The 26,633-nt window shown below is 47.6% G+C and overlaps 2 protein-coding genes across 10 annotated transcripts; both read left to right on the top strand.

The window, feature by feature from the left end:
* Window positions 1-16,026: 16,026 nt before the first annotated feature.
* Window positions 16,027-18,404, top strand: LOC123072513 (probable methyltransferase At1g27930). 2 transcript variants are annotated; one of them, XM_044496079.1, is made up of 2 exons: window positions 16,027-17,074; window positions 17,162-17,604. In XM_044496079.1, the coding sequence occupies exon 1, from the start codon at window positions 16,141-16,143 to the stop codon at window positions 17,020-17,022; it is 882 nt and encodes a 293-aa protein (XP_044352014.1). In that variant the 5' UTR covers window positions 16,027-16,140; the 3' UTR covers window positions 17,023-17,074; window positions 17,162-17,604. The 2 variants fall into 2 exon arrangements, with proteins under 2 accessions (XP_044352014.1, XP_044352013.1); XM_044496078.1 differs by lacking the exon at window positions 17,162-17,604 and adding an exon at window positions 17,964-18,404 and having other exon boundaries at window positions 16,028-17,074.
* Window positions 18,405-20,224: 1,820 nt separating this feature from the next.
* Window positions 20,225-24,011, top strand: LOC123072512 (DNA-binding protein EMBP-1-like). 8 transcript variants are annotated; one of them, XM_044496073.1, is made up of 10 exons: window positions 20,225-20,678; window positions 20,811-20,934; window positions 21,041-21,147; window positions 21,246-21,303; window positions 21,406-21,499; window positions 21,682-21,917; window positions 23,145-23,264; window positions 23,340-23,554; window positions 23,630-23,686; window positions 23,763-24,011. In XM_044496073.1, the coding sequence occupies exons 1-7, from the start codon at window positions 20,647-20,649 to the stop codon at window positions 23,214-23,216; spliced, it is 723 nt and encodes a 240-aa protein (XP_044352008.1). In that variant the 5' UTR covers window positions 20,225-20,646; the 3' UTR covers window positions 23,217-23,264; window positions 23,340-23,554; window positions 23,630-23,686; window positions 23,763-24,011. The 8 variants fall into 8 exon arrangements, with proteins under 8 accessions (XP_044352008.1, XP_044352007.1, XP_044352010.1 ...); XM_044496072.1 differs by having other exon boundaries at window positions 23,325-23,554; XM_044496075.1 differs by having other exon boundaries at window positions 21,682-23,069.
* The last annotated feature ends 2,622 nt before the right edge of the window (window positions 24,012-26,633 follow it).

The following is a 26,633-nucleotide window of genomic DNA, read 5'->3' as shown; positions in this document are numbered from 1 at the left end:
TGGGTACCATAATCACTTGACTAGCTGGGAGTTAATCTTCCAGATGATTGTGTCATTGACAGAGTTCTTCAATCACTGCCACCAAGCTATAAAGGCTTCGTGATGAACTACAATATGCAACGGATGGAAAAAACTATTCCCGAGCTCTTCGCAATGCTAAAGGCTGCGGAGGTAGAAATCAAGAAGGAGCATCAAGTGTTGATGGTTAATATGACCACTAGTTTCAAGAAAAAGGGCAAGGGAAAGAAGGGGAACTTCAAGAAGAATGGCAAGCAAGTTGTCTCTCCAGGGAAGAAATCCAAAGCTGGACCCAAGCTTGAAACTAAGTGCTTCTACTACAAAGGGACTGGTCACTGGAAGCAGAACTGCCCCAAGTATTTGGCGGATAAGAAGGATGGCAAAGTGAGCAAAGGTATATTTGATATACATGTTATTGATGTGTACCTTGCTAATTCTCGTAGTAGTGCCTGGGTATTTGATACCAGTTCGGTTGCTCATATTTGTAACTCGAAACAGGGACTACAGATTAAACGAAGATTGGCTAAGGACGAGGTGACGATGCGTGTCGGGAATGGTTCCAAGGTCAATGTGATCACCGTCGGCACGCTACCTCTACATCTACCTTCGGGATTAGTTTTAGACCTGAATAATTGTTATTTGGTGCCAGCGTTGAGCATGAACATTATATGTGGATCTTTTTTAGTGCGAGACAGTTATTCATTTAAATAAGAGAATAGGTTGTTCTATTTATATGAGTAATATCTTTTATGGTCATGCACCCTTGAAGAGTGGTCTATTTCTGTTGAATCTCGATCGTGGTGATACACATATTCATAATATTGATGCCAAAAGATGCAAAGTTGATAATGATAGTGCAACTTATTTGTGGCACTGCCGTTTAGGTCTTATCGGTGTAAAGCGCATGAAGAAACTCCATGCAGATGGACTTTTGGAATCACTTGATTATGAATCATTTGATACTTGCGAACCATGCCTTATGGGCAAGATGACTAAAACTCCATTCTACGAAACAATGGAAAGAGCTAATGACTTATTGGAAATAATACATACCGATGCATGTGGTCCGATGAGTGTTTAGGCTCGTGGCGGGTATCGTTATTTTCTGACCTTCACAGATGATTTGAGCAGATATGGGTATGTCTACTTAATGGAACACAAGTTTGAAACATTTGAAAAGTTCAAAGAATTTCAGAGTGAAGTGAAGAATCATCGTAACAAGAAAATAAAGTTTCTACGACCTGATCGTGGGGGTGAATATTTGAGTTACGAGTTTGGCCTTCGTTTAAAACAATGTGGAATAGTTTCACAACTCATGCCAACTGGAACACCACAGCGTAATGGTGTGTCCGAACGTTGTAACCGCACTTTATTAGATATGGTGCGATCTATGATGTATCTTACCAATTTACCACTATCGTTTTGGGGTTATGCATTAGAGACAGCTGCATTCACATTAAACAGGGCACCATCAAAATCTGTTGAGATGAGACCGTATGAACTATGGTTTGGCAATAAACCTAAGCTGTCATTTCTTAAAGTCTGGGGATGCGATGCTTACGTCAAAAGGCTTCAACCTGATAAGCTTGAACCCAAATCGGAGAAGTGTGTCTTCATAGGATACCCTAAGGAAACAATTGGGTACACCTTCTACCACAGATCTGAAGGCAAGATCTTTGTTGCCAAGAATGTAACCTTTCTAGAGAAGGAGTTTCTCGCGAAAGAAGTGAGTGGGAGGAAAGTAGAACTTGATGAGGTAATTGTACCTTCTCTCAATTTGGAAAGTAGCCCATCCGAGAAATTTGTTCCCATGATGCCTACACCAACTGTAGAGGAAGCTAATGATAATGATCATGAAACTTCATATCAAGTTGCTACAGAACCTCGTAGGTCAACCAGAGCATGATCCGCACCAGAGTGGTATGGTAATCCTGTTATGGAAGTCATGTTACTTGACCATGACGAACCTATGAACTATGAAGAAGCTATGATGAGTCCAGATTCCGATAAATGGCTTGAGGCCATGAAATCTGAGATAGGATCCATGTATGAGAACAAAGTGTGGACTTTGGTGGATTTGCCCGATGATCAGCGACCCATAGAGAATAAATGGATCTTCATGAAGAAGACTGACGCTGATGGTAATGTTACTGTCTATAAAGCTCGACTTGTCGCAAAAGGTTTTCGACAAGTTCAAGGAGTTGACTACGATGAGACTTTCTCACCCGTAGCGATGCTTAAGTCTGTCTGAATCATGTTAGCAATTGCCGCATTTTATGATTATGAAGTCTGGCAAATGGATGTCAAAACTACAATGCTTAATGCATTTCTTAAAGAAGAGTTGTATATGATGCAACCAGAAGGTTTTGTCGATCCTAAAGGTGCTAACAAAGTGTGCAAGCTCCAGCGATCCATTTATGGACTGGTGCAAGCATCTTGGAGTTCAAATATACGCTTTGATGAGGTCATCAAAGCATATGGTTTTATACAGACTTTTGGAGAAGCCTGTATTTACAAGAGAGTGAGAGGGAGCTCTATAGCATTTCTAAAATTATATGTGGATGACATATTATTGATTGGAAATGATGTAGAATTTCTGGATAGCATAAATGGATACTTGAATTAAAGTTTTTCAATGAAAGACCTCGGTGAAGATGCTTATATATTGGGCATCAAGATCTATAGAGATAGATCAATACGCTTGATAGGACTTTCACAAAGCACATACCTTGATAAAGTTTTGAAGAAGTTCAAAATGGATCAGCAAAGAAAGGGTTCTTGCATGTGTTACAAGGTATGAAGATGAGTCGGACTCAATGCCCGACCACTGCAGAAGATAGAGAGAAAATGAAAGTCATTCCCTATGCCTCAACCATAGGTTCTATCATGTATGCTATACTGTGTACCAGACCTGATGTGTGCCTTGCTATAAGTTTAGCAGGGAGGTACCAAAGTAATCCAGGAGTGGATCACTGGACAGCGGTCAAGAACATCCTGAAGTACCTGAAAAGGACTAGGGATATGTTTCTCGTTTATGGGGGTGACAAAGATCTTGTCGTAAGTGGTTACGTCGACGCTAGCTTTGACACTGATCCGGATGACTCTAAGTCACAAACCGGATACGTATTTTGTTGAATAGTGGAGTTGTCAGTTGATGTAGTTCCAAGCAGAGCGTCGTGGCGGGATCTACGTGTGAAGTGGAGTACATAGCTGCTTCGGAAGCAGCAAATGAAGGAGTCTGGATGAAGGAGTTCATATCCTATCTAGGTGTAATACCTAGTGCATCGGGTCCAATGAAAATCTTTTGTGACAATACTGGAGCAATTGCCTTGGCGAAGGAATCCAGATTTTACAAAAATACCAAACACATATGAGACGCGTCAACTCCATCCGAGATTTGGTCAAGGCAGGAGACATAGAGATTTGCAAAATAAATATAGATCTGAGTGTGGCAGACCCGTTGACTAAGCCTCTTCCACGAGCAAAACATGATCAGCACCAAGACTCCATGGGTGTTAGATTCATTACAATGTAATCTAGATTATTGACTCTAGTGCAAGTGGGAGACTGAAGGAAATATGCCCTAGAGGCAATAATAAAGTTGTTATTTTATATTTCCTCATTCATGATAAATGTTTATTATTCATGCTAGAATTGTATTAAACGGAAACTTGATACATGTGTGAATACATAAACAAAACGTCGTGTCCCTAGTATGCCTCTGCTAGACTAGCTCATTCATCAAAGATGGTTAAGTTTCCTAGCCATGGACATGTGTTGTCATTTGATGAACGGGATGCCAACATTAGGAGAATGATGTGATGGACAAGACCCATTCGTTAGCTTAGCATAATGACCGTTCAGTTTTGTTGCTACTGCTTTCTTCATGTCAAATACATATTCCTCCGACTATGAGATTATGCAACTCCTAGACACCTGTGCTATCAAACGTCACAACATAACAGGGTGATTATAAAGTTGCTCTATAGGTATCTCCGAAGGTGTTTGTTGGGTTGGCATAGATCAAGATTAGGATTTGTCACTCCAAGTATCGGAGAGGTATCTCTGGGCCCTCTCGGTAACGCACATCATATGAAGCATTACAAGCAATGTGACTAATGAATTAGTTGCAAGATGATGCATTACAGAACGAGTAAAGAGACTTGCTGGTAATGAGATTGAAACAGGTATGAAGATACCGACGATCGAATCTCGATCAAGTAACATACCGATGAAAAAGGGAATAGCGTATGTTTACATAGCGGTTCGACCGATAAACATCTTCGTAGAATATGTACGGGCCAATATGAGCATCCAGGTTCTGCTACTGGTTATTGACCGGAGAGGTGTCTCGGTCATGTCTACATAGTTCTCGAACCCGTAGGGTCTGCACGCTTAACATTCGATAACGATATGTATTATATGAGTTATGTGTTTTGGTGACCAAAGGTTGTTCGGAGTCCCGGATGAGATCACGTACATGACGAGGAGTCTCGACATGGTCGAGAGGTAAAGATTGATATATTGTAAGGTAGTATTCAGACACCGAAAGTGTTCCGGAATGTATCGGGTACGTATCATAGTACCGGAGGGGTTACCGGAACCCCCTGGGGAAAGATATGGGCCATATGGGCCATAGGAGGGAGGCATACCAGCCCACAAAGGGGTGGCGTGCCCCACCAGGGAGGAGTCCGGATTGGACAAGGGGAGGGGGCGACGCCCCCCTTTCCTTCTCCCTCTCCCTCTCCTCCCCCCTTTCCCCCTCCGGTAAAAGGAAGGGGGGCCGAATCCTACTAGGACACCAAGTAGGACTCCTCCTACTTGGGGCGCGCCTAGGGCCGGCCTCCTCTCCCTCCCTCCTTTATATACGGGGGGGGGGGGGCTAGAACACACATCAATTGTTCCAAGCCGTGTGCGGCGCCCCCTCCACAGTTTACGCCTCTGGTCATATTCTTGCGGTGCTTAGCCGAAGCCCTACGCAGATCACATCAGCATCACCGTCACCATGCCGTCGTGCTGAAGAACTCATCTACTTCCTCAGCCCTCTGCTGGATCAAGAGCTTGAGGGACGTCATCGCGCTGAACGTGTGCAGAACTCGGAGCTGCCGTATGTTCGATACTCGATCGGTCGGAACGAGAAGACGTTCGACTACATCAACCGCGTTAAGCAAACGCTTCCGCTTTCGGTCATTGAGGGTACGTGACACACTCTCCCCCACTCGTTGCTATGCATCTCCTAGAAAGATCTTGCGTGAGCATAGGATTTTTTTTGAAATTGCATGCTACGTTTCCCAACAAGCTACATTTCCCAAGAGCTTATAGGGCCCTACAAGTATGTACACCAGTACTCTAGAAGAAACATATCTATGAAACTCACACTATCCTTTGGAGGCCAATGCAATTCCTTACCCTAATACTATTAGATCAAATTGAGATTCACATCTGGTCAGGCTGATCATCAATGGCACCTAAAATTTAGTTTGTGAAATTTAATTTGGCTAGCTAACAAGTGTGCATGTACTTGCTTCAAAGAAGATCATGGAATGGAACAAACTGCTATGCTAATAAGGATTAAATGTTCTCACAACACCTATAAAGATATGAATGATCTCCTGAAGATTTGTCGGGCAATCAATCCCTAATATGGCCCTGTGGATTTCTCATTTTGGCTAAGCGAAATCCATGTGGACTCCCTGCTCAAATGCGTCTGGCATGATTACTTTTATATTTGTTCATTTTTAGTTTGTATTTAGTTTCCCCCTTTTGCAAAAAGTTACACTTTTATTATGTGTAATTTCACCTTGTCCTTAATACAATTGTACTTTCACCTTTTGGTTAATATCTTGTTTTTTTTATTGCAGTTGCATTTTTGTGTGCAATTACACTTTAACTTTCACGCGATCCCATTTTTGTTTGTGCATGTGATTGGAGCTTCGGAAATTTTTAGTCACCCGCGTTCTAGACACTCCTGATTTGGACATGTGGTAACTGATGCTAGTTTTTGTGTTAAACACATTACTATTCATGTCACTATTTACCTCAAGGTAGTGACTAGGTGATAGTAAATTTCTATTTGGAAAACACACACTTTCTATTCAAAAGTCACAAGCTTTTGACTTACAAAATGCCATCATACTAGACAATATGGAATTTCAATATATAATCCACAAAATTGAATTTTTAAATCATTTTTATAGAAGACTTTTCTTGTTTCATATGTAGACTTTCTACTTAAAAAACACAAACATTCTCATTGTAAGGTAAAAGCTTTCTAATCGAATTTCAGAAACTTTAATTGTAGAGAATATATTTCTACTAGGTGGTAATATAGTCTCTCTACTTCGAAACAAAGACATTCTATTTGCCTAGCAAAATGTTTCTATCTACGAATGAATGTAAATACAAAAAATGCCAGTTTTTTTACTTAGATAGTGCATTTATACTCAATAAGTATAATGGAATTTCTAGTTCGAAACTATAGACTTTCCACCACGAGTATACATAATATTGATTAGATAGTACATCTCGACTAGAGAATTGGATGAGAAACCTTGTAGTCGGATATATGGACTTTCAACTCATAAAACCGTGAGGTGTGAACAAGTGTGCGTATGACGGGGTCCACCACACAGGAAAACTCTAAGGCGACGGAAGGCGATTGCATGGCGATTGCTTATTGCTGCTAGGGTTAGGGTTCGAACTACGGGGGTGAGAGAGGATACGGTGGTCACAAGGGCGCCGACGGTGCAACCCGCGTGACTGACCGGCGATCTTTCCTTCTCCGTTGGAGGCGGAGCTGATGGCGGAGAAGGCAGGGGGAAAGTCGACTAGGGTTTTGAGGCAGATGTGATCTTCATCGGCGGCGGCGGCTTCACCGAGGAATCAAAACAAGACATCAATAGCGATCGACGAGGCGAACCAGAAGAAGCAATCAAGCAGATCTAGCCATGCATCGGGCTCGGGAACGACAAATTACAAGAGAGCAAATGTCATGCATGGAGATATAGAGGCACTGGCCTCAAACAGGAAGAACACCCCAGCCACGGTAGGGGGGTGATGTCTACGCCGGCACGCAAGATGGCTGACACGGCAAGCCGGGCTTCTTCGAAGTCCCCGGTTGAAAGTAAAATCCCGGATCCCACGTCAAGCCTATAGGCAAGATTAGGTGGCATGGTGTTGTTGGATAAGGAAGCGACGGGTCTTGTGTTTGACGATCCAGAGAAGGGTACTCCAAAAAACTCTCGCTGGTCAGCGGTGGGCAAGGTTTGCTCACCAAGGCCGATGATTATGAGTGCCATTGACCGAGCTATGCAACGAGCCTGGGGACTTCACAAAGTAGCTAAGTTTGCTGACCTTGGCTCTAACACTTTTGAGGTTCACTTTGGCAGCGAGGTTGATTGCAAGCATGCAATGAATAAGGGACCATGGCAGTATGATTTCGATGTGCTGATCTTGAAGGAGTATGAAGGCAAGACTAGGCCGTCAGAGATGGTCTTTGACAAGACGGATATTTGGGTCCGGGTGGACGATCTTCCACCGGACAGGAAGATTGAATCATTCGGGAGAGCTCTTGGGAATTGGCTGGGAGAGATTGTGTCGGTAGATACTGATAAGGATGGAGTAGCCAGGGGACAGTACCTCAGAGTCAGGGCAAAAATTTATGTTTATGAACCTCTAGTGAGGGGTTTTTATGTCAAAACATCTAAGGAGGAGAAATTTGGCACTTGGTTTGACTTCTACTATGAGAAGGTGCCACACTTCTGTTTCGAGTGTGGCCGGATGGTTCACGTTGGGGGGACTTGTGTTCCGCCTCTCGACTCGACATCTCAATGGGGAGGATGGCTGCGAGCGTCACCAGGTAGGCATAGAAGTGTAAAAGGAGGCTCACAAGGACCAACTGGAAGCAGCAATAGTTGGGCCACTAGGCGTACGAGCGACAACGACCCGAGGCACCAGCCCAACACAGATAATCCTGGTGCTCCAACAAAACGTAACTTGCAGGATGATTTTGCCCAATCTGAAGGCACACGCACTGGCGGTGCTGCTAAAGTTGATAGAGGAGAGATTACAAGCCCTTTGAAGGACAAGCACAAGGTTAGTCAGAGAGAGGAGCATGATCTTAGGCAGGATCTGGAATAGAAGAGAAGAGGGAGTTGCGATACAGACTACATGAGCAACACCGCTATGCTAGCGGCTCCTGCGCCGGAGAGGATGGATGGAAAGGAAAGGAGGAAGGACGGATGTGGAGTTATTGAGCTCGAGCTCAAATGAGCTCTTTATCGTGGGCGTTGATTTCTGTGTGAAGATCTGTGCCATTTCTTTATACAGGAGGGCGTGGGCTGCTGGAAAAGGTGCATTGTTCAGTAATACGTACGCACTGCAGGTGGATGGTGGGCCATAAATTAACCGGAGAGCGGACGGCCGTTGGGGTGAGACGATGCGAGCCGTGGCCCAGAATAGTCGTTGACGTCTGATCCGTGGCTCAGGGCGTTGTTTTTTCCTGCCATTGGGGTCATGGGGTCAGATGGATGTACTATTCTAGTGCCTTCTCCAAACTTTGGGTGCTTGGGTAGTGAGTCGTCGAGACAGGACGCGGCAGCGGCGGCGGCAAGCCATGGAGTTCCTGATGCAGCCGATAAGCGGGTTCGTAAAATCTCCCCTTTTCTCGTGGTTGACTTCTTGGATTAGGTTCGTGGATTGATAGTTTGGAACGGATTTCGTTCGTCATCCATTAGATCTACTTTCGTGGAGGAGGTCGGCGAGAGTATGGTGCTGGCTCCTGCGGCAGAACATGATGCGGTGGGGCGGGCAGGGGCGATTGGGGATGTAAAGGTGCCGGAGCAGCAATTGGTAGGAGCGGGTGAAGCGGAGAAGGTTCCCTGGCGGCCGAACAAGCTCTCGCGATGGCGGATTTCATGGCGACGGAGCAGGTTGTTGAGGAGCTGGCGGCGGCGGCTCAGCGGCGGCAGAAAGAGGAGAGCTCTCCCGCGGCTTCGGAGCTGTCAACTGGGAAGATGAACCCCCGGGCTCCTAGATGGAACAAAAGGTTAGTGTTTTTAGAGCTGGTAATGCTCATAAATTGGGGCAGTAATGTTCTGGCATAGATGACCTGAATTGGCTGAATTAGTGTATGCATTTGTGGCCCTGGCAAAACACATGTATGCGTATGTATTCAATGATTTGTGTGGTTACCATCAGTTAAGTACCGAGACTTTCAGAGAAATGATTCCGTGGATTATAACAAGTACATAATTTATATTCACTTGCTGCAGGTAAAAAAGATTCTTGCGGAACCAGTGAATTACATGCATCTAGTTAGTGCAAATTATGCTTGCTGAAGGTGAAAAAATGTATCAGGACTTGCAAAAATAAATGTACAGGATTACATAAACTTGCTGGCAGTAAAAATGTTGCTTGCTGGATTAGGACAACCACAGAACAACATGGTTAGTTCCTGTAGGGTAAAATGATGAGTGCAAACAAGTCAATTAAAAAAAGCGCATCTAGTTAGTGTTAACTGATGGTTGTTGAACCTTTGTAAGCTAATATCATACTTGTTGTTTTTGCAAAAAAAGCTACACATTTGAGCTGCAGCCCCTAGCAGAGCACCTTGTCCGAACCGCGTTAGTGCATTTGAGAAGGCTGGCAGGAGTTTTGCCGAGAACCCAACTGAGAGTGTTATTACCCCAGTTGTTGGCACTACGTTTGACTCAGTGGGTGAGGCATACGACTACTACAATTTTTACTCGTGGGAGAAAGGATTTGGTATTCAATACGGTAAGAGCCGCCTGAATGTCAAGAGGACAAAATGCATGCAAGAAATAGTTTATGGATGCTTGGTGAGTACAAAATTTTGCTAGTGTTACTGCTTCGATAGTCCCAATTTAGTTGGGGTTGTCATAACATTCGACACGACATGCAGGACCAACCTATATGACATGCCTTTCGGCCTTTTTGTTGGGGTTAACAATCACTTTCAGAGCATGATCCTGGCTGGTGTTATTGTTCGCGATGAGACCCAAGTGAGTTTCGAGTGGTTTTTTTTCAGAATTCCTAAGAATGATAGGTGGTTCTCCACCCATGACCATACTCAAAGGTATTATTTATGTTTGGAAACTGATCAATTGTCCTACAGTTGTTAGCTGATGTATATCTTGTCATCGTACAGAGTGGTGATTGTATACATTTTGCTCACTTGTTTTGTAGACGAAAACTGTGCCATGGAGCTGGCTATCAAAAACATTATGCCGGGGACAACACACAGATGGTGCAAATGGCACGTCCTGAATAAAGCAAGAGTCATTGGGTGCTCTGTAACAAAGAAGAGCGATTTCAGGGCTGAATTTTATAAAGTGATAAACCATATGCTGAAAGAAGATGAATTTGAGAAAGGGTAGGAAATGTTGCTGGACTAATCCATACATGACTCAGCTGTTTGAGATTCAGAAGAAATGGGCTAATCCTTATTTTAAGGGTGTTTTTGTGCAAAGATGACCAGCACACAGAGGAGTGAGAGCGGGAACCATATGCTGAAAAATTATGTGCCTCCTGGGTGCCCAATGCACATGTTTGTGTAGAAGTACACAAGGCTACAATTCGACCGGGAATCGGAGAACTATGAAGAAAAAGAATGTGAATTGTAAGTGTTTTTTATAATGTGTTCTCTAGTTACAACATTGTGATACTTGTTGCATAGAAATTTTACTTTATGTGGTGGTGTTTGATAAAATGTGCAGGGAGGCCACTCATGAGGGCAAACCTGGCAGTGGAGAGGCATGCTAGCAAGATATATACAAGGGCCATGTTCCAACAGTTTGGGCATATATTGTACAATGTGGAGCTTATCAGGTGGAAGAGGTCGAGAAACACAAGACATATCATGCAATCCATAGTGAAGCAGAAAAGAGAGAGAAGTGGTGCAAATGTCATACAAGGTAACTACACAATTTGCAGATGAAGGGCTGGGAAGATCCCTCTGAGATGGTTTGGCTGTGCTACCACCACCGGACGGAGCTGCTAGAATGGAGATTTTGCTGTGTTCCTTGACGATGACTGCTCCGCGGCAGAGTGCTTGGAACGGGCGTAGCACACAGTGGAGTGGTGGCATAACTACACGATGTGTGCAGTGGCATGAGGGCCAGCAAAAAAACATTTGAAAATTAAGCGGCACTACCATGAGATATGGCCAGCACTTACTGATGTGCCACTGTAAGATGTGACCGGCTTTCCAACATCAGTAGCCATGGTTGGCATCCTCCGCATTTTCTTGTTGAACAACCCAAGGGCGAGGTTGTCCAGCGGGAATATCTGTGAGTGCAACTGTTTGTTAGCTCCCAAAAAATGAAAGTAACTAGTGTCATGAATTTGGGGCCTCCATACACAGTATTACCTGGAGAAACAAGTAGCATCCGACTAAGTTGGTGGCGGGGTTGCCTGACCGGATATTATTATTTAGCCTCCTAACACCAGCGAGCAGGCATTGAATCACATACTCACACCAGTTGAACTGCTTAATCGTCTCAGTATTAGCCAGTGTTCCCTAGAAATCAATAATGTCATATCATGCTTTCTGAAAATTTCAGTATCTTGTTCTCTGCCAGGACAATGGTGCAGCGGGTGGTGCTTACCTTACTCATTGTCCATGCACTGAATTTCAGGTTTAGTTTCTGCAGCATTTGAAGGTCGAGCATACCACCAAACCCAATGCTCATAACAAGAAATCGCTTGAACTCATTGAATGTCTAGATGACATCGACAGCGTGCTTGACAGATATACGAGAGGTTGGTGCTGGGGGCACGGCTGGGTCACTGCTCTGTCCTAAATCTTGGCTAGCTGCCTGCAGGTTCTTGTCGCCCATCTCTCCCTCACAGCTGCCTTCAACTGACATTTTACGCTGCAGCATTGGTGGAAAAAAAATAAGCCTGGTATTGTGGACTAAAAAATATAAACCTGGGATTCAGACTTTCAGAGAATTCAAAAAACATATTACCTTTTCTCTGATATACAGTTATGAAATGGATCCTATATAAAATTCCGGTGCTTTCCACAACTGAATCCAATACACAATGCATGTGTAGACAGTGTGGATTTGAAAGTTCTGAAACTTTTTATTCCTAGAGACTGAAACTAGAAATATAGTTCTGAACTGAAGTTTCAGACTGAATCAATGTCGCCCTATGCATATAAGGTAAAATGGATCGTGTAGGACAGTGTTGCTGCATTGCAAAAACTGGATGTAATATATATGGATCAATAAAACATTATGGACTTGTAATGATTTTCGTGCCCTGGATCGTATAATCCATGAATGAATGCATGCATTTTTTGTTGCTAAAGAAAAATAAATCTGTGAACCTATGAATCTATAAACAATCTTAATGTCAAACTGGACCTTTCAATCTGTGAAGCTAAATAGCTTTTGATCTGCAAAAGAAGTGCATCTGCAAAAATTTCATGAATGGAAATCACCCTGGACAGGCAGATTGAAAATAAGATGAAGAGAGGAAACCGGAAGGCGGGGGACAAAGGCGTGCGTCTCCGGGTGCGCCACGCCAAGAAGAGTGGCCACCGACAGAAATTGACAAATAGGTGGGGAGCATGGGTATTTAACAAAATAATCTTACTACTAAAATAATTCATAGATAACCATGATTGCGTACAAAATGGACTAACAAGGATCATATGATTGGGATAACAGAAAAGAGAACACTAGTAGTTGGCAGTGATTGCCAGGTTATAGACGACTCCGGATTACAAACTGGGATTATGAAATTAACTAGTACACCAAACTAGATGGCTATCCCTATTACAAGCCTCCTGCACAGGAAACTAGCTGCTCCGCTGCACGAAGATTAAGAAGAGCAGACCCAGGACAAGGATAAAGTTCATTCCGGCCAACAGCACCGCCGTGTGTTGGCTATCGGCGGAGCAGCGCAGCAGTGCAGCGGCGTAGGGAGGGCTAGCTTGCTGCATCTGCGGCTGGATGCGTGCATGCGCTGCTTGGATCTTAGCCTGACTGCCGTCCACGAACTGGTGGTCTCGCCTGGATCTATGCTGAAGGGAAGCGGACGGGTGCACAGCTACAGAGTGATGCAGCATGTACAGCTGGGTCAAGCCGCGGCGACTAAGCTCAGGCGGGTAGGTGTTCGGTCGATCTCAAAAACTTGCATATACCAGCCTGTAGGAAGAGTGATTTGATCATGAGATAAAAGGGATAGGCATTTGATTTTCCTTAGCATGGAGTACTTACATCTTTCTGACGCACTTGTAGAAGCGTTGCCAGCTCGGGATACGAAGGTGACCACCTTGTCGCCACAAGCTGGGCAAGGAATCAGCGGAGCACCTCGTCGGCCTGCGAGCTAGAGCAGGAGGCCGCCATCGTTTCCGATCTAGTTCTTTCAGGCGAGGATGAAGGGGATAAGGGAAGAGAGGGGGCGAGCAAGGGTGGCAGAGGAATCTGGGAGTGGGAGGATGCAGTAGCTAAATTAATGGGAGCTGTGGGACGAGGGACGACGTCCGTTTGCTGGCTAACGACTGGGCCGTGGCCTACGATGCAATGCTCCATCTGAGCCGTGGCTGCGAGGATGACGGCCGTTACATCGAATGCGGTAGTTGGGTGGGCCACATGCTGTGAAAAAGCCGCACATACTACTCCAAATACAGAGTAAAATACTAGTGGTGGTGTGAATCTTGACGCTAGACAACGGCTGAGATAAAGGGTACATCTGAGCTCGAGCTCAGAATAGCACTTTCGAGGAAGGATCTGCTACTTTTGAGAACCAATGCGATATAAGGAGGAGTGAAGTGGAGTTTGACAAAGAGAGGTACGGTGGGAGAGAGGAAAGGAGGAGAGGTCACTTTGTCCGGAGGCCCAGACAGGAGTACCGCCCGGTGCAACACGGCAATTACCATTCAAGGTTTGAATCTGAAGGAAGGAAGAGAGGTCCTAGACAGTACTGGGTGACGAAGAACAACCCGGATAAATAGATGGCAAATGATGTGTTCGTTCACGATACAAGAAGGAAGACATCCACGGTGTTTGATAGCTTATCTGAAAACAATAAATCATCGATGGACCTCGAAGCAGGGGACCGCCGGTCGCCATGAATTTCCTGGCCTGGAACTATCGAGGGTTGGGGTTGGACTCGACAGTTGGCGAACTACGGGACTTGATACGGTCATACAACCCAACGGTGGTGTTTCTTTCGGAGACGAAGAAGAAGGCGCAAGCAATGGAGAAACTTAAATGGAGTTTGGGTTCAGGAGTGGTGTTGCGTGGATTGTCAAGGGTTGAGTGGGGGTCTAGCGCTGTGGTGGAGAGAAAATTTGCATGTCACGGTAAGGCCATGGAGCCAATGCTTCATTGATGCACAAATGGTGTGGGTGGGCAAAACCTATAGATTCACTGATTTCTATGGGGAGCCTAAGACAGACCCGCGCAAGAAGTCGTGGGATGCTATTCGGTATCTAAAAGCACAAGACGACCTCCCATGGATATGTGTTGGAGACTACAACGAGGCCCTTTTCCAAACGGATCAACTAGGAGGTAATCCAAGACCATTTTCTCAGATGGATGATTTTAGGGACTGCTTGGCGGAGTGTGGACTTGCGGACCTAGGCTTCTCAGGATATCCATATACATGGGATAATAAGCGCGATGGGGTGGATAATGTTAAGGTCAGACTCGATAGAGCTACTTGCACCGTCAACCTTTTGGACTTGTTCCTGGAGACATATGTTGAATACCTTGTGACTGAGGAATCTGACCACCAAGCTATCTTGGTAAGAGCGTTGGAGACAGCTCCAGGCACAAAGGATAGAGGACCGCGACCCTTTCAGTTTGAAGAAGCATGGACGAGGCATGAACAATATGATATAATGGTTGAACAAGCCTTGGCAGATGCCGGGACAGACGAAAATACGGTGGCTGCAGTGTGGGAAAAGTTGAGCAAGCTAACGGGAAGCATGCAACAGTGGGCAAGGGAGGTTTTTGGGTCCATTAGGAGGCAGATTGCGAAGCTCAAGACGGAGCTGGCGGAAGCACGCAGCAGGGCTGACGCTACCAGATCCTCACTGGAGGTCCGAGATATTGAGAAACAGTTGCGAGAGATATACGCGAGAGAGGAACTGCTGTACCGACGGCGATCGCGTGTTGATTGGTTGCGGGCCGGTGACCAGAACACGAAGTACTTCCAGAACAAGGGTTGCATTGCAAGTGAAAAAACACCATTCGCGCGCTTCGTCGTGAGGATGGCTCGAGATGCATGGTGGATGAAGAGATGAGGGAGATGTAAGCCAAGTTCTATGAGACTTTGTTCACATCAGAGGGATCCGTTGATGCACATGCGTTACTAGATAACATTTAGCATTTGGTTTTGGGATGATATGAATAGAAAGCTCACAGCCCATATTTTAGATGATGAGATTGAAGCGGCGTTGTTTCAAATGGGCCCGACGAAGGCACCGGGACCAGATGGTCTCCCTGCCCTCTTCTACCAGCGACACTAGTCGTTGGTAAAGAATGATGTGTGCACGGCAGTTTGTGATTTTCTTTACGGGGCAATGACTCCTTCTGAATTCTATGATACGATCATTGTGATGATCCTGAAAGCTAACTCACCGGAGCTACTTTCGCAGTTCCGTTCCATTAGCTTATGTAATGTTTTGCATAAGATAACTACTAAGGTCTTGGCAAACAGACTGAAGGGTATTCTTCCTTTTCTCATCTCCGAAGAACAGAGTGCTTTCTTTCCGCTTAGATGATCAGACCTCCTGCTCACGAAAAAGTATAGAAATTTCCTTGGAAAATAACAACCTTTGGCCTTTGGCTTTTGAAATGAACTTCGAAGGCATCAGCATTTTTGTCAAAAGTAATTATTCCATGAGCACTCGAATAATCCCAGCAGACGAACCCACGTGGTTGGTGTGTCCGCACGAGGGCCCCGTATGGGCATGCATGCAGGACGCAGCCAATCAACGATCGGCAGAGAGAAAGAGACGTCGCATCGTTGGGCGGGCCGACACCGGGACGTGGTGGCAGAAAAAGAGAGGGCCGCGCGGCATTATCGTCCAGGGCGCGCGAGGGGAAACCGCGTCGACCGCCACCGCAAACAGCAAACGCCATGAAGCCCCCCGGGCGCCTCGCCACCGCCGCGGCCGCCGCGCTGCTCGTCGCGGCGTCGCTGCTGGTCATCACCCTCCTCACCTCGCCGCTGCCGCTGCTGCCGCTGCTCCCGTGCCTGCCGGCCGTCACCGCGCCCTCGGGCGACGGGTACGCGCCCCCGGGCCTCGCCGCGCTCGCCGAAGCCGCGCTCTACTACGCCACCACGCCCGACGTCCCGCAGCAGTCGCGCGACGAGATCTCGCTCTCCCTCGCCGTGCTGCGCCGCCGCGCGCCGCTGCGGCTGCTGGTGTTCGGGCTCGGCCACGACTCGCCGCTCTGGCACGCGCTCAACCCCGGCGGCGTCACCGTCTTCCTCGAGGAGGACCCGGAGTGGTACCGCATCGTGCGCGCGCAGTCGCCGTTCCTGCGCGCGCACCTCGTCAGGTACCGCACGCGCCTCGACCACGCCGACGTCCTCTTCCGCTCCTACCGGAACTTCCCCTCCTGCGTCCCCGGCGCCGACGCCGAAGGGGACGCCCCCTTGCGGGTCCGCGGCAACGCCGACTGCCCGCTGGCGCTGCACAACCTGCCGCCGGAGGTGTACCAGAACGAGTGGGACATGCTCATGGTGGATGCGCCCAAGGGGTACTTCCCGTCGGCGCCCGGCAGGATGGCGGCTATATGGACGGCGGCGGCGATGGCGCGGGCCAGGCGCGGCGAGGGGGACACCGACGTGTTCCTCCACGACGTGGACCGCAGGGTGGAGAGGATGTACGCCGAGGAGTTCCTCTGCGAGAGGTTCCGGGTGGGGGAGACCGGCCGGCTGTGGCACTTCAGGATCCCGCCGGTGTCACGGCGGAACGGCACGGCCGGCGGCGGCGACAAGAGGCCCTTCTGCTGACGATGCGGACTTCCGAGGGGTGTTGTTAGAAGATGGCCTCATCGGTGCAAGTGTAAGCGCCCTGTTGCTGCTCTTCTTTATTGATTGTACTGTACAAGTCGGGCACAGCACACAGTATGCTCATGTGCTGAGTTGACAGGTGTAGTAATTAGGCGCTTTGCTTGCTGCAAAAACGAAATGGCTTCACACACGGCATGATTGGACGATCTGCGGACGATACACAGTGTGCATGCATCACCTAACACGAAAACCAACTACCTCCTGCATGTACGAGCGCTGCTGATGCTGCCACATGGGATCGTGCGCATGTCGGCTGCAATTTCGTCGTGTGTATAGCATCGCTCTGAAAATATACTGTATGAAATAATAAAAGGACCTCACGTGTCCTTTTTTTTTTGGGTGAAGGGGCCTGGTAGAAGTGGGCTCAGAAACAGGCTGTAGTGTAATCAGTCATATTTGTTACTCCCTAAGATGGTTGTGTATATACATCTTGTATTATGAGACGGGAATACCTTAGAGCAATTAAAGATAATATAAACAGGTTGTAAGCATTTAAATGACATATTTTTGGTTGAGTTGAAAGAGAGGAAATGATAGACAAGAGAACGGGTTGTAGATTAAGAGTCAACTGCAGCACGAACTTCAAAGAACTCGGCGAAATTGTGATGTGGGCTATATATTAATAAAGAATACATATTTTTAGCTAACTACTCCCCCTTCCCAAAATATAAGGCGCGGTCAACGTTTTCTGATCTTTGACACAATTTTGACTATGATTTTCGCTTATAGTATGTCGATAGAATTAATATAAAGGTTTATGAAATAAAACCATTTGTAAGACAAATATGATGATATCATTTATACAAGCTAGATCCATATAATTTTGTTTATATTAGCAGTCAAAGTTGTGCATCAAAAAGGCCTTTCTGCTGACGATGCAGGTTTCCGAGGGGTGTTTTTAGAAGATGGCCTCATCGGTGCAAGTGTCAAGCCCTGTTGCTGTTCTGCTACCATGTTCTCTTTATTGATTGTACTGTACATGTCGGGCACAGCACACAGTGTATGTTCATGTGCTCAGTGCTCAGTTGACAGGTGTAGTGCTTGCTGCAAAAATATACTGTATGAAATAATAAGGGACCTGACGTGTCCTTTTTTTGGGGTGAAGGGGCCTGCCGGCCTGGTAGAAGTGGGCTCAGGAGCAGGCTGTGCTGTAATCAGTCATATTTGTCACTCCTCCGTCCATCCCATAATATAGAACATGCGAGTATATTGAGGGTCTTTTTGATTCAAAGGATTTTTATAGGATCTTTGAAGGATTAGAATCCTTAGAAATTTTTCCTACGTTGATCGTTTGATTCATAGGGTTGAATTCTGTAGGATTTTTTCCTAAGGATTCATTTGTACTATATTTTATAGGAATTCTAACATCCACTCCAATCTCTTGGAAGAAATCCTTTGTTTTTCCCGTGATACAATCAAACAAACCCAAATCTTACAGGGATCCAATGGACATGCCATTTCAATCCTACGTTTTCCCTATTTCTGTGTTTTTGCAATCCTATGAATCAAAGAGGCCTGATTGTATTATGAGAAGGGAATACCTTAGAACACTTATAATAAGATAATACAAGCAGGTTGTAAGCATTTGAATTTAAATATTATATTTTTGTTGAGCTGAAAGAGAGGAAATGATAGCTAAGAGAAACGAGTTGTAGATTAAGAGTCAGCTGCAGCCAAAAAACTCATTGAAAAAAGGGTAAATGACTTTAAAAAAATCAAAAAAATAGTGCGGTAGAAAATTTGATGCGTGAGGCCCGCTTTAAATTTCAAATCATTTGGACATTTGAGCAGCTCTCAGCAAAAAAAACAAATCGGACCAAAACAGTACATAAACAGTAAACTTTTTTACAGACCATCAATTTGTCTTTTTTGCTGAGAGCTGTTGAGATGTCCAAATGATTTGAAAATTGAAGCGGACCTCACACATCAAATTGTCTACCGTACAAGTTTTTCTTAGAATTTTTTGAATTTTTCTAGTATTTGTTTTAATTTTTTTTGTTGCACGGGTGCAGCCTCGCATTCGATCCCCTCGATGAAGATGCACTCTCCCTGCACGACCTCGAGCAGCCACCGCCGCCATCACCGTCCCCGCGCGGCCACGCCCCGCCAGGCCTCGTGGGAGTTTGTCGAGTGCATGATGGGTCTCCGGCTCTCCGCTAGCAGCAACAGTCGCCTGCTACCACGCCCCGGCCTTCCTCCGGTTTGTGGTCGGTCATGGGGTCAGCGGATCTCGCCGTCCAGGCCTCCGCTGGAGTAAGGTGACGACCACCATCGCCCGGCTCCGCCACCATCGTCGATAGATATGCCGAACACACTCATACCCATCGTGTCTCGCTCTCACCTCCTTCCCGGTCCCGACAAAGACAAACTCGCCCTACAAACCATCTGCACGACGTCGCCGCTGCCACTCCGATCTCTCTCTCACCCCGTCGGATGTCGCTGCCTCTCTCTCATCTCTCCCAATCTGATGGCGGTGATGGGAGGAGGAGCAGCGAGGTGGCGGAAGGAGACGGGATCAAGAGGAGAGAAGCAAGTAGCAGTGTCAACAACAAGCGTCAGCGGCTGATTTGGCAGGGAAAGGAATGAACGACAGATTGGTGGCGGCTGATTCGGCGGCAGCAGAGCAGCCACGACTAGCCTCTTCACCGAGGAATGAACAGAGGAATTGCTTCTCAAAGGTAGTGTTGAATACCTCGTTTTTTAGGGAGTGTTGTATATCTCGTTGAACATAGATGAGATTGATTATCTTTGCAAGTCTGTGATGTTGAGGACTTGGGGACTAGATTGGTTACTGAATTTTCCGCTATAGGTATATATGCTTGATCTGTGTGCTTATGTCGATCGATAATGATACAGATTTTGGTGATACACAATATTTGTTATCTCTACTCCTAATGTCTCAGTTGGTAGGTCGCGTTTCGAGTTTTATTTTCGTCCCACCTCACTCGGTCTTTTTTGGTACTTCTTTGGTACTTCCTCCCACCATCCCTTCAACCGCGAAAAATCAAAGAAAACCCCGCGATCGAGTCCGCACACGCCCAAACTTCCAAGGTTTTTTTCGTCCCACTACTTTCGTCCGAGTTTTTTTCGCTGGTTTTTTCGTCCCCTCCCCGCCCCACCCCACCCACGTAGCGAAAAAACACCCCGCAAAAAACCGCTCCTATCGATCCGTCGAGGACACAGAGCCGCCGTCCTCGTGCGATCTCGCTGCCGTCGCCCTCCGATCCGTTCCTCCTCGTTTCCCGAGGATACGCAGCTGGATCCGCCGATGCCGATCCAGGCAGACGCGGCCGTCGTGGATCACGAGGACACCGCCACCACCGGCGCCTCGGATACGTCGCCCGTTGCGGATTAGGATCCCCAGGACGCCGACGCCACCGCGGATCCACTGCCACGCACAGCTCGGGCCCGAGCCGCGATGGGCTCAGCTGTGGCCGCTGCCGCGTGCGCCCTTCGTCTCCAGGCTCGGCGAGCCCCGCCGCCAGCCACCCCCAACCCACACGGAGTGGGCCGCCTCGATGCACGCCTACTACGCGGCCGCCGCCTCCGCCGCCGGGATCCCCTATGCCGCGTGGCCGCTGCCGCCGCAGGCCCAGGTACGCGATGCGATCCTCCTCTCCTAGAGCCGCTCCGGAGCCGCAGACCCGCGGCGCGGCGCTGGTGGTGGCGTTGCCTTGTTGATGGCGGGCTTTGAGTTCTGATCAGTTTTCTTTCCTCTTTCGCGGCAGGACGCAGCAGCACGGCCTGGTGGCGGCCGGGCCGGGGGCCGCGTATGGCGCGCCGGTGCCGTTCCCCATGTACCACCACCCCGCGGCGGCGTACTACGCGCACGCGCACGCCTCCATGGCCGCGGTAAATGCCGAGCTCCCCTCCCTCGTTTATATTCTAGCGCATTGGACCTGACCGTACGTTGTGCGTCCGTGTTGTGAAATTGTCTGCTGCATTCTGCTCTGTGCAGGGGGTGCCTTACATGGCCGGCGAGTCTGCCTCGGCGGCAGGGAAAGGGAAGAGGGTGGGGAAGACACGACGTGTCCCTTCCGGCGAGATCAATTCCAGCTCCGGGAGGTACGGCGTGGTTTCTGTGCTTGCATGTGTGCGGTGTGCTCTTGTTTGTCTGTTGGCCGGGTGGGCTGAACTGAAATCAACTGATATGGCTTGCACAGCGGCGATGCCGGGAGCCAGGGGTCATCGGAGAAGGGAGATACGGGCGCCAATCAGAAGGTGCCTCGTTTGGCATTGTCTGGATTATGCTTTTTCTAGCAATATTTGATTGTTAGTTTTGGTTGATCCACAATTTCACGTATGCTTATGTATTCTGTCCAGGGCTCATCATCATCTGCGAAGAGGAGGAAGTCCGGCGCTGCAAATACAGAAGATGGGTTATCAGTTATCACAAACCATAATTCCTGGATACAAGGTATGATGGGTTAGTTTGGAAAGACAATGACAGTACCCGTTACACTTGGTAAAAAGGAAGAAGTGGGCTTGGATTTGTGTCATTGTGTCGGTTCGCATCCTTGTGCGGGCACCATGAGAGTGCTGTAATGGAGTAGTTTGTCTATGTTGGTAGTATGTGAGAATGACAGTTGGCATTTTCAGGTGAGCCATCTCAGGCTGCCACAGTGCAGAATGCTGTAACCGAGCCGCCATTGGAAGACAAGGAGAGGTCTACATCCAAACTGTTAGTTTTGGCACCTGGGAGGGCGGCACTCACCAGTGCTGCACCGAACTTGAATATTGGGATGGATCCCTTGAGCGCTTCTCCATCCTCCATAGTACAGGGGGAGGTGAATGCCGCAGCTTCTTCCCAGAGTAACGCTTCACTGTCTCAGATGGTATAGTTTTCCGTTATGAATTCTTTTCTTCAAAGGAAGGTCTCTGTTTCTTCCAGACCTCCAGCCTCTGCACTGTCATGATTTTTGAGAGCGTGGTAAAATTGGCAATTGTCATGAATGAATAGTAGTTTTCCTCTCATTTTGGAAAATACAAATAGTGCATTTACTTGCAACTTGGTTTTACTTTAGCCCTCTTTTATAAAAATGTGGTGACAAATAGCATGTAAATGTTTTTCAGATTGCATCTTATATGATTATAACAACCATACTTTCCTGCACTTGTTTATTTCCTGGTGAGCGTGTGGCACACTGGCACTAGAAGTAGAGAAATGATAGTTATAAAATTTAGGTTCAACGTTATGGACGTTTGACTGTTAAGTTAGGTCCGCACAATGATCTCTCCGCATGAGAGTGCTCCAGATAGGTTATGCTGGACATAATGTCTGAAACAATCACCCATTTTTGTTGTTTCAGAAATTTAAGCGATGGCTTCATAGTGAAGTATGCAATCACTAAAAGTTTTGGCCATCTGGGATCATCTCAGGCTTCCAGAATTTTAATTAGAATATACTTTCTACTGCTTCTTGAGCAATGCTGCCTAATATACTTGATTTGTTTTAACTGGACTTGATTACAGTAGGGATGTTTAGTCAAGTGTTCCTATGAGCTATTACCTGCATGTTGCTAAAATTATCTTCTCGGGATAATATATTTGACATTCTGAACTCAGCTGAACAGCGAAACATATCCAGTTTAGGCAAGTAAGACAACACTGTATCGATTTTCTAGGCCAGCAAATGAATTAACTTAAGATTATTTGATGGTATAAATTCTGAACTCAGTTGTCTTAGCCCCTATAAAGGTTAAATTTTCTCTTTAATGTTTAGGCTTCCAGGATACTATAGTATAGTAACACTGAGCAAATTAAGCTGGTCCACAGTTGAGGGAGAGGGGAGGGGGTGTGAGAGAGAGGGTGAGAAAGAGAGGGAGAGGGGAGGGGTGTGAGAGAGAGGGTGGGAAAGAGAGAAAGAGCGAGGGTGGGAGAGAGAAGTGGACAATGGTTGCTTCAACACCGCTGTGGGTATACTGCCATGTGACGAGGGAGTATTGTTCATAGACCCTCCTATACACTACATGGATCTAAGATTTTGTGTAAGTTATCGTAACTCTTCATTCTATGTGGCATTAGTATCAACATGTTGAAACACTATTTCTTTTTTTACATAGTCCATGATACTAGAGTCAACACGAGGTCAAAAGTTTTGCGAGAAGGAAACTTTCCAGACGTTGGCAACATAATTTGATAGCTGGCCTGGGATAGACAAAGACATCTCATCGTGCAACATGGTAAGTATTTTGTCTAATGTTATCATGGTTTATTGTTATTTCTAATAGCTCCACTTGTAGATTTATCTTTCCTAGGCATTCATCGACAAAGAGGCATGTCGTCTATATATTATGGACCCTATTCAAACATCACAATCGTCAGAGGACAAAAATTTGAGTCATGCACTAAAATTTAAAAGTTTTGCAAGAGATTTCAAAGAAGCACTCGAAATAAAGCTGCCTGGTTGGAATTCCGATATATCTAAATGACAACGTTTATTTCCATTTGGTATTCCAACGAGTATAGAGGGGTAATGAATTCATAATAAAAATATTTATTTTTGTTATCATTATATTCTTTATATTATTAATTTAAAAAATTGCAGGAATGTGTCTGGCTATTTTGTTTTTCATTTTATGCATTGGTCAAGCCGGTTTGCGCGGTGAGTATTGTCCGTTATATGTTTTAAGACCTTCAGCATGAAATTTTCATACTAACTACATATATTGTTTGTGCAGGATGGGTATGAGTTGAGGAAGCAGTTTTTATTATACTTGTTAAAACATCGTGCGAGTGAAGCTAAATGCAACTTTCCTAATATTGTGAAGAATTTCTTAGGCGCATCATCTAGATATTAATAGTTTTGTAATAGATGTGAAGGTCGAACATCGCTCAATTTGGTACATGGACATGTCGTTAATCTTTTTCTTTTATCAATTTATATTGCAAAAATGGACTTCAATTATTTAATAATTGTGTTTGTGTTATATTGTTTGTACGTGTGAAATTTAACATGTAATTCTTGCAAACTATTTTAAGAGCCCGTGGCAACGCACGGGCACTCTACTAGTACGTATATAGGAGTAGTTATCAACCTATTGTTAGTTCTGCAACCTATTATTTATACACTTCCGTTTCGGTAGACCCCCTGTAAACACAAGGAGGGCTGAGATTGCCCAATACCCCTTCATAACAGAGGGTAGGATGGGCATATTTTGAAAAAGCTTCCCCCGCCGGCCCGCAAAAAAAAGGCGGAGGTATACGTATATGAATACAGCCCGCCCGTCCGGGAGGGAAAAAAATTAAACCGGCCGGCCGCACGCGCCTGGTGACGTGGCAGGAATGCAGACGTGCCCGCCCGCGATCACGGTGGTAGCCCTCGCAGTCAAGGCGTCGTATTTCGCGTCGCGCCGCACCCGTCACGGTCTCACCCCCCACGTCCCCCGACCCCACGCCAGCCCGCACTTGTCGCGTGCCCTGACGCCCGCCAATCACGGCGCCCGAGGCGCGCATGCACACAGGTGGTTGCACGCGCGTGCCGCCTGCCGGACGCCACCGTTGCTGCCGCTGTCGGCTCCTCGCGTGTCGCGCCTCCGCTGCCGCCTGCAGCCGCGCCTGCCGGACGCCACCGCTGCCGCCTCCTCGCCTGCCGCGCCACCGCTGCCGCCTGCCGGACGCCACCGTTGCCCCCTCCTCGCCTGCCGCGCGACTGCTGCCGCTTGCCGTCGCTGTCAGATCCTCGCCTGCCGCGCCGTTGCTGCCGCTGTTGCCTCACCTGCCACCCGACCGGCCCGCCGCCTGGCATGCCCCCTCCGGACGCGCCGTTCGCGGCGCCCGATGGTCAAAGCATCGCCTCGCCTGCCGCGCGGTCGCTTCACCTGCCGCGCGGTCATTAACGCGCCGGCATTAATAGCCACGGTGCCGCCTGCCCGCCTCCTCCCCGCCCCGCTATAAAACGGCAAGCCGTCCCTCCGACGCCCACACCCGTCCCTCTGCCGCCTGCCTGCCACCTCCATGCCACCTCCCCGCACCCGATGGCATTCTTCCGCGGCAGCAGCAGCACCAGCGGCGGCGCCGCCGCCGACGTCCCCGGCGCATGGCCGACGAGCATCGGAGTGCCAGAGACGGAGGAGCTCCACCGCTACTGCCTCCCCGTGCCGCCAGGCTGCCGTCTTCCACGCAACTGGAAGATCGACGCGGACGGCTTCGCGACGCCGGGTCCCGGCGCGACATAGGAGGAGCTCCGCAACCACAGCGGCGGCCGGCACAACATCGAAGGCCGCAAGCGGTTTTGGTGCCGGAAGGACTATTGGGAGGTCATGGCCGCCTTCCGCCTTGCGGCGGTCGGCGAGACCCCCGACCTGACGGGCCGCAGCGGCCATCTTCGCGCACCGCCTCCACCGCACGATCGCCGCAGACACGGCGGCGGCCACGGTGTGCACCCGGCACCGGCGCCCGCGCCGGCCGCCCCTCCCTCGCCATCGGGGATAGACTTGCCGCCGGAACAGGTCATCCTTCGCGAGGACGGCGATCCGGATGACACGCCGGGGTACCACGTCGCCGTACGGGCGTCGGAGGCTGCAGCGGCAGAGGCGGAGGCGATGGAGGCCGCCGAGATTGCGGCCGCAATCCAGGCGGCTGAGGCGGCGCAGCAGGCAGCGATGGCGGCGCAGCAGGGGGCGATGCCGGCGCCGGAGTGGCAGCATGAGTGGGAGCAGGCGTCGACGGAGTGGCAGCAGGCGCCGGCGGAGGAGGAGGAGGAGGATTCCGACGACGATCCGGTGGACTGGGACGACGTCACGAACCGGTCCACCAGCGACGATGACGGTGGCGACGGCCCGGCCGTGATTGACCTCGTTGATAGCGACGACGAGTAGTTTTTTTACTGTGTTTTTTATTTAATTTGGTTATGTCATTGTAAGCCTAAGTACTAGACTTTATGTATGAACTTGTAATCATCGAGTTCGCTCGACTATGTAAAATATTTTATCTATGTTCAATGAAATTTGAGTGAAATTTATTTTGTCCATTTCTTACGAGAGTTTTGATTTGATGATGAGGACATATAATTAAATGAAGAAAAAGATAAGGTGACATATAATTAAATGAAAAAAATAGGGTGACATATAATTAAATTTATTTTGTCCATTTCTTATGAGAGTTTTGATTTGATACACGAATATATGCTAAAATATAAGAAAATAGTAAGGACGCTCAGTGTGAAACTACGTGATTGCATCCCGAATGTAGTCCTGCACGCACGATATGAACGAAATCAGACATGAAACACACGTCACGTCACGTCCGGACAGCGGTGTAGGGTACTTTTGCCTTGGAAACCCTAGAAAATACGTCTAGGGTTAAAAAATACCGAAAATTGGCATGGGTGCTGTGGATGGTGATGCCAACGTGTGGAAAAAGTGTCGTGACGTTTGAGGAGTAGAAAAAAAACAGTAGTTTGGGAACCCCCTCCCCGGCATACCGAGAAGTAGTTGGTTGCACTGTGGCTACGTGATCGCATGCATACAATTGCACCAAAGTGTGCGTACATGATAGAGGCAAAGTCCTCATCAGTACATGTGGGCATGGCCAACGTAGGCCCCCACGCA

The sequence above is a fragment of the Triticum aestivum genome, chromosome 3B (genome assembly GCF_018294505.1).
Source record: "Triticum aestivum cultivar Chinese Spring chromosome 3B, IWGSC CS RefSeq v2.1, whole genome shotgun sequence".
NCBI classification, from domain to species: Eukaryota; Viridiplantae; Streptophyta; class Magnoliopsida; order Poales; family Poaceae; genus Triticum; species Triticum aestivum.
Note: the sequence above shows the minus strand (reverse complement) of the source record. Positions and strands in the feature narration are given on the sequence as shown.

Excerpts from the sequence above, each read along its gene's own strand:
- LOC123072513 (XM_044496078.1), top strand. The coding sequence starts at position 16,141 with ATGAAGCCCCCCGGGCGCCTCGCCACCGCCGCGGCCGCCGCGCTGCTC.
- LOC123072512 (XM_044496071.1), top strand. The coding sequence starts at position 20,647 with ATGCCGCGTGGCCGCTGCCGCCGCAGGCCCAG. Across the intron at positions 21,500-21,681 it reads CCATAATTCCTGGATACAAG|GTGAGCCATCTCAGGCTGCC; the intron begins GTATGATGGGTT and ends TGGCATTTTCAG. Across the intron at positions 21,918-23,144 it reads ACGCTTCACTGTCTCAGATG|TCCATGATACTAGAGTCAAC; the intron begins GTATAGTTTTCC and ends TTTTTTACATAG.